At 42.4% G+C, this 12,139-nt stretch overlaps 1 protein-coding gene across 2 annotated transcripts in view; it reads left to right on the plus strand.

The window, feature by feature from the left end:
* Positions 1–12,139, plus strand: part of LOC140730677 (sorting nexin-31-like) — a 142,775-nt gene that overhangs the window by 30,021 nt on the left and 100,615 nt on the right. For both annotated transcript variants that reach the window (XM_073051441.1, XM_073051451.1), the window contains one exon: positions 8,730–8,794. In XM_073051441.1, coding sequence (XP_072907542.1) covers positions 8,730–8,794 — 65 coding nt within the window. The remainder of the gene's footprint in view (positions 1–8,729; positions 8,795–12,139) is intronic.

Raw genomic sequence — 12,139 nt, forward strand, 5'->3', positions numbered from 1 at the left:
AGATTCCAGTGAGTACAGGCCCAGAGCCATCAAACGTTCTTATGTCAACTCTTTCTTTCCCGGGATCATTCCAATGAACATCCTCTGGATCTACCCACCTGGGCAACATACAGTGGCAAATCAAAGTTCTAATTTATTATCAAAGTAGCTATGCCTTGAGATCCATCTTCTTGCAGGCACCCACAACGCAAAGAGACGGAACGGAATCCCCAAAAAGCCACGCATAACAATGACTGACAAATGTCCAGATTGCAAGAGAGGACCAGCTGTGCAAATGGTAAAAGAAATATATACAAATAGCACCTGGAGTGTGAGCTGCTGGGTCCTCGAAAATGAACCCACAGTTGCGGAGTCAGTTCAGCGCTGAGTTGAGGAGCCCGATGGCTACAGGGCAGTGACTGCTCCCGAAACCGGCTGTGTGCGATCCAGCACTCCTGCACCTCCTACCCGATGGTAGTAGTGAGAAGAGAGAATCAGCCCACTGACCCATTCATTCCTCGGCCATACCCGGCATGGGTTTCACTCTCCATGTGGCACAGTGCAAACCATTGAAGGAGCTGTGGGAGCTTGCTCTTCCTTTGTTGCCTGAGAGTTCTCTGGATGTGCAGCTGCCAATGATTTAATTTTTTTGTAATACTGAATCTGGTCAGAATGGCGCCTGTATGCAACGCTCCTTTGGTCGGCATCTTCTGGTTAGATCATTAAATCGTATATTTCGCATCTTTTATGTCTTTTGTTTTTCATCTCGGATGTGCTGGAGCCTGTGATTTGATGTTTGGAGATTGTTTGGGTGTTCCAGCACTCTGCAGTCTCTGAGAGGATTCTAGGAGGCAGAGGCAGCGTGCAGGAACCTCAAGGTGGGCAGGCTGTGAGCCGATGTTCAACTCCATTTCGCCGATCAAAGCTGCCATTGTTTACCGATTAAAGTGATGAAGGAGATGGAAACATCAAGCCGAATGCAGAATCTTGGAGATCGTCTGGGTGCTTCAGTGCTCTGCAGTCTCAGGATTCTGGGAGACAGAGGGTAGCGTGCGTGAACTTCGTGGCAGCAAAGCTGCGGGATGGGGCACAAAGCATTGTTTCACTCCATTTTGCCGATTAAAGCTTCCATTCTTCACCAATTGAAGTGACAAGGGAGGTTAAAGCATCGAGGCGAGTGCAGGGTATGAGTGCTGGCTGCCCTTTTTATTGATCGATCTGATCTGGAGAGGGAAAGGTCTCCTGCTGGGCCTGGAGAATGTTCCCCAGGTCTTCTGCATTTTGGATGTGGACTTGGACTATAGACTTTCAGTCTTAGAGTATTTTTTATATTCTGTGTTTTTTGCCTGATCTTGTTTTTCTTTATGTGGGGGGGGGGGGGAATTTGGGAGTCAATGTGTCTGTTCTGTTTTTGCTTGTTATGTTGTGTGGGGAGGAAGGAATTTGGGGATTGATGATTGTGCTGCCTTTCTTTTGCTGGGTTTCCTGGCTACTTGGAGAATATGAATGTCAGGCTGTGTACATTGATAATAAATGAACCTTTGATGCAAGTTACTGAGATGGTGTATTTGAAATTCCTGCGAATGAACCATCAGCTGCTGTACCCGTGTTAATTAAAAATGATTGATGTTGCTAAAATCAGCACAGCCAGCTTTGAAAAATTACTTGTGGTTGATGGTTGGTTTCAAAATGTTCAAAGTACACTCATTCAAAGTAGGTATACTTTATGCAACTTTGAGATTTGTCTCCTTATAGGCAGCCAGGAAGCAAAGAAACCCAATAGAACCCATTAAAAGCAAAATAAGACTGTTAAATACCCAGTGTGTAGTGTGAAGGGGAAAAGCAAATGGTGCAAACAAGCAGCATTCAGACACAGATATCACTGCATCACTAGTTGCAGGCCACAGCCTCAGTTTATTAGGATCATGACAAAAGCTAGAATCTTGCATTCTCTGACCAAGGATCAAAGATTGACTTTATTTGTCATATACATGTATAGTCGATTCCAGTTAATTTGGACACATTGGGACCAGTGCATTTTGACACAACTAAGCAGCTGCCCCAATTAGTCGAAGTCTCATGGAAATAATAATAAAAACAATCCTTGATGAAGATGGCAGGGTTTGTCATCAAAACATCAGTTAAAATCAATAGCGCAAACACGAGGAAATCTGCAGATGCTGGAAATTCAAGCAACACACACAAACTGCTGGTGGAACGCAGCAGGCCAGGCAGCATCTATAGGGAGAAGTACAGTCGACGTTTCAGGCTGAGACCCTTCGTCAGGACTGTACTTTCCTATAGGTGCTGCCTGGCCTGCTGTGTTCCACCAGTTAAAATCAATACCTGTACCCGGCTGGAAGCCTGAGAAGAGTTTATTTTTATGGAAATAGTTAAGGTGTAACTAAAACAGACTGATGTACAACTGAGTAGCAAGTTACATATTTAAATGAAATACAGAACAAATTAGAACACTACCAATATTACTACAGTACTGTAAAATTGTATTAGTCCCTAATAGTTACCCACAGAAGAATTTATCCAGTGTGTAATGCCATGTTCATTTGATTGACAATAGATGAACAAAATCATTGCAGACACCTAGTGCAGATAATGGCAGGCTTCATAAAATGCTTTCAACAACTGCATCCTCCAAATCTTCATTTTCGTTGTAACAGTCAAGATGATTTTTGTTACCTTCATATTTCAAGCTTTGCATTTCCTAACTTGTGGAATTAGTGAAATTGCTCCATTTTCATTCGCAGCTGTTTTTTTAATTTAATCTACAGCACATTACAGACCCTTCGGCCCACATTGTTGTGCTAATGATGTAACCTACTCTCGAAGCTGCCTAGGATTTCCCTACCACATAGCTCTCTATTTTTCTAAGCTCCATGTACCTATGAGTCTCTTAAAAGACCCTATTGTATCCCACTTCCAAGCACCTTAAAATTATGCCCCATCGTGTTAGCCATTTCAGCCCTGGGGGAGAAAGCCTCTGACTTTCCACAAAATCAGTGCCTCTCATCATCTTATACATCTTGCATCTTTTCTTTCACCTCCAAGCCTGCATGCTTGAAACAGCAGTGAGTACTGCAGTTCTGAATGGTATTTCTGCTTATTTCTTGCCAGCTAACAAAAATCACAGCTTTTTGAACACAGACATCTGCAATTGATGCTGCTTAAGAACTAATCGCTCGAAGCAAGGTGTTGTGTTTAACTGCCACACAAGTGCACATGACTGATGCTAGTTAGAAACAGTTTGGTGGCAGTCTTCTGTCCCAATTAAGTGGCATGATGTCCCAAATAAACGACGAGAATCTTGTAAACATGAGGAAATCTGCAGATGCTGGAAATTCAAGCAACAGACACAAAATGCTGGTGGAACACAGCAGGCCAGGCAGCATCTATAGGGAGAAGCACTGTCGACGTTTCGGGCCAAGACCTTTCATCAGGACTGTTTCCTTTTCTCAAATATACATAAATACCATCATGCATTTTACTATGCAAATTACATTATTAAAAAGTGTTTTCACAGTGCAGTGCAGAGACAGGGTTAATAGATAGAGGGGGGTGGGAGGAGGCCAACTAGAATGGTTGATCAGATTAACTTCCCGTAGGAAAGAACTTTTAAGATGGTGTGAAGTAAATTTGACTTCGGTCAAAGTTTTATCTCTTGGATCAAACTGCTGTATTTGTGTCCTACTGCCTCCGTTTTAACTAATTTTCAGAAATCCCAGTTATTTAACCTCAAACGTGGCACCCGTCAGGGATGCCCTTTAAGTCCCTTTCTCTTTGATTTGGCTATAGAGCCCTTGGCGATAGCATTTAGAAATTGTCCTGAACTGACCGGGATTTGGAGAGGGGGTGTTGAGCATAAAGTTTCTCTTTATGCCGATGACTTATTACTTTTTCTTTCAAATCCGTCTACATCCCTGCCTCCAATGTTTTCACTTCTTGACCAGTTTAGCCAGCTCTCTGGACATAAACTTAATTTAGATAAGAGCGAACTTCTCCCAATTAATAAAGAAGCACAAGAATTAATATTTTGTAACCTCCCTTTTAAAGTAGTTCATAATCAATTTACTTATCTTGGGATTACAGTCACAAGGAAGTTTAAAGATCTCTTTCGTGAAAATTTTGCCAATCTTTCATATACTATTAAACAGAGTCTGTTACAATGGTCACCTCTATCTATGTCTTTGGTAGGTTGTATTAATGTTGTTAAAATGTATGTTCTCCCTAAACTTTTATATTTATTTCAATCAATCCCAATTTTTATTCCTAGATTTTTTTTGATTCTTTAGACTCTATTATTTTGTCATATTCAGAATTAATAAAGGTTATCTCCAAAAATCTAAAAAGGAGGGTGGCATGGCTTTACCTAACTTTCGTTTATATTATTGGGCAGCCAATATACGTTGTGCTACCTTTTGGTCTATTTTTCATGGCCAACCTGGGTGCCCTAATTGGGTGGCAATGGAGTTGAGCTCCACTAAAGAATTATCTATCTCTGCACTTCTTGGCTCTGTACTCCCTAGTAGTTTGTCCAGATTAATAGTCAATCCTCTTGTTAGACACACTCTGCGTATATGGGCTCAGTTTAGGAAATTTTATGGTTTCCATGGTTTTTCCTTTTCTAGCCCTATCTTACATAATCACCTTTTTTTTTTTACCTACTACGTATGACTCAGCATTCCATGATTGGTATAGGAAGGGCATTAGACATTTTGAAGATCTTTTTATTGATAATTACTTCGCTTCTTTTCAACAGCTCTCTGCTAAGTTCAATCTGCCCAATGCTCATTTTTTTAGATATCTCCAAATTAGACACTTTATTACTCCTTTAATTCCTAACTTCCCTGAAATGCCTGAGAAAAATGTTATGGACTTATTTCTTTCTATTAATCCACTAGGTAAAGGTTTAATATCATTTATTTGTGATAAATTAGCAGCCTTAAGACGTGCCCCTGTGGATAAAATTAAAATGGCATGGAAGCATGATTTAAATACCTCCTTATCTGATGAGACTTGGGACTCGATTCTCAAATCGGTTAACTCAACCTCTCTTTGTGCTCGCCATTGCCTTTTACAGCTTAAGATTGTTCATAGAGCCCATATGTCTAAATCTAAACTATCTCGATTTTACCCTAACATTAGTCCACTTTGTGATAAATGCAAAAGGGGCGAGGCCTCTCTCATTCATATGTACTGGCTTTGTCCTAGCTTGGAGAAATTTTGGAAAGATGTCTTCATAACGTTATCGCATATTCTGAATCACCACCTAGAACCTAACCCTTTAATTGCTTTGTTCGGTTTCTGGGGTGAGACAGATTTACGTCTGAGTTCGACTAAGTGTCGAATATTATCTTTTGCCTCTCTCCTGGCTAGACGTTTAATCCTCCTTAGATGGAGAGATGTTGCCTCGCCCACGCATGCTCAATGGCTTAACGATATTATGGCCTGCTTAGACCTTGCAAAAATTCATTATTCAGTTCTTAATTCGGATTTAAAGTTCCATAAGGTCTGGGGACCTTTTATTGAGTGCTTTCATAACCTTCCTCTTGACTAAGGTTTTTTTTCGGTCCCTTGCTTTCAGCTCCTTTTTTTTTTGTTGGTAGTAGGTATTAATATCTTCTGTTGCTAAGTGTATTTACAGTTTTGGGGGTTTGACTGTCCTGATTTATATTCTCTATATTGTGTTGTGGTTGGTCTGGAGTTTCTTTTGTTGCGGGGCTTGGGGAGGATACTAATTTTACATGTCTTCAATTTGGGTGCTTTCTCAATTATCTTTCTTTGTATCATATTATTATTGTATGTTTATTTTTGCACTGTATCAATGTTCATTTTGATCTGGGTTTTTTTTATCTGTAGCTATGTAGAAAATGTATAAAAAACTAATAAAAGAAAAAGCTGTCTCTGATGAACCATTAAATTTCTCACCCCTGATCTTAAAAAAAAGATTGTGTGAAGTTCTTGGTTTAATTGCCCTACAGCGCTTTCCAGAAGGGAGCTTTTGACAAAGACAGTTTGCAGTGTAGGTTGTGTCCACAATGATTTTCCTACCCACTTTCCTTGTCCTGGGCACATACAAATCCTGCAGTGATGGTCAGACTGCAGACAATGACCTTTTCAGCTGACCTGACAGTCCGCTGCATCAGAATTGATAAATGTAAGCCTTGATTTTCAGCTTCACCTACCTATGATTCAAATGACAGTGCCAGGTAATAAGTTACGTACATGGAGGCTATATCTTTCACTCAAATGTTAAAACACCATGATTGATTGTGTTTGTAGAGGGTGTTAGCTATATAAGCATGAAACTCTGAACATGTCGTGTGCAGCTCCATAAATTATGAACAACCACTCTGTACTGGTGCTTTACATACACAATAAAGGCAATTGTAATATAACTTGTGAGATCTGCCCAACTGCACAATACTATGAGGAATTTCTCAATTTGGTGTCCATATTTCTCTCTTATTGATATTTTTAAAATGTATCATTTATATGGATGAGGGAGATTCCCCAGATCACAATTTGCAGTGTATAAACCAGGAATGTTAATATAGAAGTGAAGACAAAGGAAGATATATCAATTCGATGGATCAGGCAGTATTTGTGGAGAGAGAAACAGAGTAAAGCATTCAAGACAATGATGTAATGAAAATATTTCAAAATTTGTTCATTGTTCTTCTCTGATTCAGCAGCAAGATATTTGCAAACATGTTTGCAAATGAAGGAGGCATTGTACATGTATTAAAAGACAAAGGAAGTCGTGTCATTAGAGTTATATAAAGTACAGAATACTGACAAAAGGCAAATCATTACTCAGGCTGTGGTACAGAAAGTGAAATAAAATGATACTTATCATCCACTTAATGAGCTCATCTGCACAATGTTGGGAAATACAGATTTGAAGATTCATACATCTTTCTTTCTCCTTTCCCCCTCTCTCTCACTCTCCCCTTTCTCTCTCTCTCCCCTTTCTCTCTCCCTCTTTCTCTCTCCCCTTTCTCTCTCTCCTTTCTCTATTTCTCTCCCTTTCTCTCTCTCTCCCCTTTCTCTCTCTCCCCTTTCTCTCTCTCTCTCCCCTTTCTCTCTCCCCCTTTCTCTCTCCCCCTTTCTCTCTCCCCCTTTCTCTCTCCCCCTTTCTCTCTCCCCCTTTCTCTCTCCCCCTTTCTCTCTCCCCCTTTCTCTCTCCCCCTTTCTCTCTCTCCCCCCTTTCTCTCTCTCCCCCCTTTCTCTCTCTCCCCCCCTTTCTCTCTCTCCCCCCTTTCTCTCTCTCCCCCCTTTCTCTCTCTCCCCTCTTCTCTCTCTCCCCCTTTCTCTCTCCCCTTTCTCTCTCCCCCCTTTCTCTCTCTCCCCCCTTTCTCTCTCCCCCCTTTCTCTCTCCCCCCTTTCTCTCTCCCCCTTTCTCTCTCCCCCCTTTCTCTCTCTCCCCCTTTCTCTCTCTCCCCCTTTCTCTCTCTCCCCTTTCTCTCTCTCCCCCTTTCTCTCTCTCCCCTTTCTCTCTCTCCCCTTTCTCTCTCTCCCCTTTCTCTCTCTCCCCTTTCTCTCTCTCCCCTTTCTCTCTCTCCCCTTTCTCTCTCTCCCCTTTCTCTCTCTCCCCTTTCTCTCTCTCCCCTTTCTCTCTCTCCCCCTTTCTCTCTCTCCCCCTTTCTCTCTCCCCCCTTTCTCTCTCTCCCCCTTTCTCTCTCTCCCCCCTTTCTCTCTCTCCCCCCTTCTCTCTCCCCCACCCTTTCCCACTCTCCACCCTTTCCCACTTTCCCACTTTCCCTCTCTTTCCGTTTCCCTTTCTCTTCCCCTTTCCCTATCTCTCTCCCTCCTTTCTCTCACTATCTCTCACCCCGTTCTCCCTCTCCTTTCTCTCACTCTCCCCTTTCTCTCTCTCCTCTGCCTCCCCCTCCCACTTTCTCCCGCCCTCTCTCCAACCCCCACCACCTCTAACCTCTCATCACCCCTTCTCCCCCTCTCCCCATCCCTCTCTCTCCCCATCCCTCTCTCTCCCCACCCCTCTCTCTCCCCACCCCCTCTCTCTCCCCACCCCCTCTCTCTCCCCACCCCCTCTCTCTCCCCACCCCCCTCTCCCCACCCCTTTTCTCTCCCCTTCCCCTCCTCCCCTCCCTCTTCTATATCTCTCTCCCCCCTCTTCTATCGCTATCTCTCTCCACCTCACCCCTCCCCCTTCCTTGCCCCTATCTCCAATCTTCACTCTGGCGTTAGTCGTGACCCAGCCTGAGAGAAGATTCCCATCCACACAAAAATGTTGTCCCTTTATTTTACCCTTCAATACCCCTTATACTAGTAGTTTCCCATGATACAGTACCGCATGTTTCCTGCACAATCCGAGACAAACTTATATTCATAGTTAGCTACTCAAGTCTGTACCACTTGAACTCCTTTGATACTCCATTTATTTTCTCAAAACATTCTGACATTCCAGGCTAACACAATATTGACTTTCAATCATCCATTTTATGTTAGCATGTACCAAGGAGGAATCAAATTTAACTCTTCCCTTGCAGACCTATCATCAGAGTGTCCATATCAGAATTTCCTGCAAGCAGCTGAGTTGATCTTATTTTTCCAAAAAGCAAAGTACACAAACGTTTGTAGTTCTTCAATTTTCAATGAACTTTTCATTGCAACTTCTTCCTCGTTATCAGAGATGTAAACCTGGTGAATAGTTTTTGTTTTATAGTTGCCATTACAAACAAATGCTTAACATTCCTATCTTGCCTTTGCAGTTGGAGAGGATCCTGTTCTATCTGCCAGTGAAATATTCACCACTTTATTAAAGAAGGCGCAGCAGGTAGGGAACAATTTCAGATCTTCTGTTCTTGAATTAGAGTTTTGTACAATGCAATTTACAGCAAATATAAGTGCTGAAGCACCCAATGTATGTGTACCAGAAGGAATCTCTTCCAAGTTCTTTGGATTGAAAAAGGCAATCAAAGAAAATAAAAAAATGTACAATAAAAACTAAAAAACAATGCTGGAAAAATGAGATGAGAATATTGAAATCTATTGAACTCTTGAGTTCAAGAGCCGTGTGGTAATGCTACTGTTCTATAAAACTTGGAATACTGTGTTTGGTTCGGGTCACCTCATTGTAGGAAGGGCGTGGAAACTGTAGAGAGGGTTTGGAAGGGATTTACTGCGCAGATGAGGGCACATGTCTTATGAGGATGATAGCCAGGCTGTTTCTCTTTGGAGTGAAGGATGATCAGAGGTAACTTGTCAGAGGTGTACATGATGATACGAGGCATAGATTGGGTGGATACAGAGACTTTGACCCAGGGTGTCAATGGCTAACACAAGGGGTCATAACTGTGAAGTATTGGGAGGGAAATATAGGTGGAATGTCAGAGGCACGTTTTACACAGAGTGGTTTGTGTGTTCAATGTACTGTCGGGGGTAGTGGTAGATACAGATACATTAGAGGCATTTAAGATGCTCTTAGGCATGTAGTTAAAGAAAAATGGAGGGCTATGTGGGAGGGAAGGGTTAGATTTATCTTGGAGTAGAATAAAATGTGATTTTGGCACATCATTTGGGCTGAATGGCCTGTACTGTACTGCTTGGTGTTTTCAGCAGGTCAGGCTGCATCTATCAGAAGAGAAATAGTCAACTGGCCTGCTCAGTCCTTTTAATTGTGAGCAACAGGACGGTGGATTTGCTCTGGGCCATTAATTAGACCGAATCATTAGGACGCAGGAATTTAAACACCACCCAAGTGTTAATTTAAATTTACTAAATGATCTGGAGTAATCCAATGCCAGAATAAAATTACTGCTTCATGTTAAAAATTCCACCTAACAAATCCATTACCTCTGACATCCCATGTTCTTTCTACAAAAACACTAATTCTTCTTAATTTTAAGGCATTCAGAATTTCCTTTTATTACCCAAAAACAATAGTATTATACACTTAAATATTAATAAGTTTTTAGTGTTAATCTTCACTGTAGAAGACAGGAGCAGTATGCCAGAAATTCAAGAGTGTCGCGGGGGGTGGGGAGGGGCGGACTGAAGTGAGTGGAGTTGCCTTTACTAAGGAGAAGGTGCTTCGGAAGCTGTAACATCTAAAGGTAGGCAAGTCACCTGGACCAGATGGACTACACCCTGGTTTCTGAAAGGGGTAGCTGAAGAGATTGTGGAGGCATTAGTAATGATCTTTCAAGAACCATTAGATTCTGGAATGGTTCCAGAGTACTAGAAAACTGAAAATGTCATGCCACTCTTTAAGGAGGAAGGATGGGAGAAGAAAGGGAATTATAGCCCAATTAGTCTGACTTCAATGGTTGGGAAGATGTTGGAATCCATTACTTAAGGATGAGATTTTGGGGTACTTGGAGGCGCTTGATAATGTAGGCCAAAGTCAGCGTGGTTTTGGGAATTCTTTGAGGGAGTAACTGGCAGGACAGACAAAGGAGAGTCAGTGGATGTTGTTTACTTGGATTTTCAGAAGGTCTTTGATAAGGTGCTGCACATGAGGCTGCTTAGCAAGATAAGAGCCCATGGTATTACAAGAAAGATGCTAGCATGCATAAAGGTTTGGCTGACTGGCAGAAGGCAAAGAGTGTGAATAAAGGGGGCCTATTCTGGTTGGCTGCCAGTGAGAAGTGGTGCTCCACAGGGGTTGATATTGGGATTGCTTCTCTTCCTGTTATATGTCAATGGTTTGGATAACAGAATTGATGGCCTTGCGGTCTAATTTGCAGATGATGCAAAGATAGGTGGAGGGGCAGGTAGTATTGAGTCTGCAGAAGGACTTGGGCAGATTGGGAGAATGGGCAAAGAAGGGCCAGATGGAATATCTTTCAGGGAAGTGTTTGGTCATGCATTTTGATAGAAGGAATTAAGGCATAGACTATTTTCAAAAAGAGGGAAAGCACCATACAAATGAAAGACTGGCCCACCATACACAAGTTTGAGGTACAGGTGTGCCAGCCACTCCTCCTAATCTGTTTGAGTCAGTAGCCTGATCCACGTTCAAAGACTGAGCAGTCAGACTAGATGCTTATGTCACTACCACCAGAAGCTGTCCGCGAGTCAGTAACGCACCCAACTTAATCAAAGATTCCACTCACCCTTGATATTACCTTTTCTTCCCCCCAATTCCCCCCCCCCCCAGCCAGAAGGTACAACAAACCTGCAAGCATAAACCACCAGGCTCAGCAAAAGCTTCTATCCCACTGTTATAAAACAGTTTCTTCCTACAATAAGATGGACTCTTGACCTCACAATCTACTGTATGTTAAGACCATAAGACATAGGAGCAAAATTGGGCTATTTGGGCCATTGGTTCTGCACCAGAATGAGTTATTATCCTTTTCTATCCCATTCTCCTGCCTTCTCCCCATAACCTTTGACACTCTGACTAATCAAGAACCTATCAACCTCTGCGTGAAGTATACTCAATGACTCGGCTTCCACAGCCACCTTTGAAAGCCTCACTCGATTTGGAAGGACTTCAGGTGTCCAAAGGACCTTGTCAAATTCTTTCAAGCCACCTTCTGTGCTATCAGGTCCATAATTAATATTAAAGGAGCATTCATATTTTAATCACTGTTCTAAGTCTGGATCATCTTGGCTCAGTTTGTCACAGTACGCACATCCATTTACCAAGCTAGCTGGCAAGTACGTTTAAGAAAGGTATTTAGTGTGACAGCAGTGATAAAACTAGATAGTTCAAATAACTTAATAGTTAAAATTGTATTACGTGGTTTTTAGGTGCAGTCTCCATGTAATGTGGATGGAGTGTTCTTTTTCAAGGAAACACCAAGTTGTGGTCTCTGTCCAGATTGTAGCACAGATGTAGTTGTTTTAATTTTGTGGAGATGATTTTGGGACAGAATGTGGAGTCAGAGGTCAGGGTAGGGTATAGGGACAATGATGTGGAGGAGTTAGAGGTCAGGACTCCGCTCCACATTTGAAGTCCAGCGACATGGATGGGTGACAAAGGAGATCCACAGTCCAGGCCTTTGCTCCACACTTGAAGGCCACGCAAGCAAGAGGCAGGTGGACTCGTGTTCGGGGCTCCCATCACTGGCTACTCTGGGGTTTGATACAGGAAGTTGGAGTCTGATGGTTGATTGGAAGCCCGATGGCCAATGCCTGGAGACTGGAGAGCTGAGGTCCTGTCTTGGACTTG

Source organism: Hemitrygon akajei, chromosome 1, assembly GCF_048418815.1.
Source record: "Hemitrygon akajei chromosome 1, sHemAka1.3, whole genome shotgun sequence".
NCBI classification, from domain to species: domain Eukaryota; kingdom Metazoa; phylum Chordata; class Chondrichthyes; order Myliobatiformes; family Dasyatidae; genus Hemitrygon; species Hemitrygon akajei.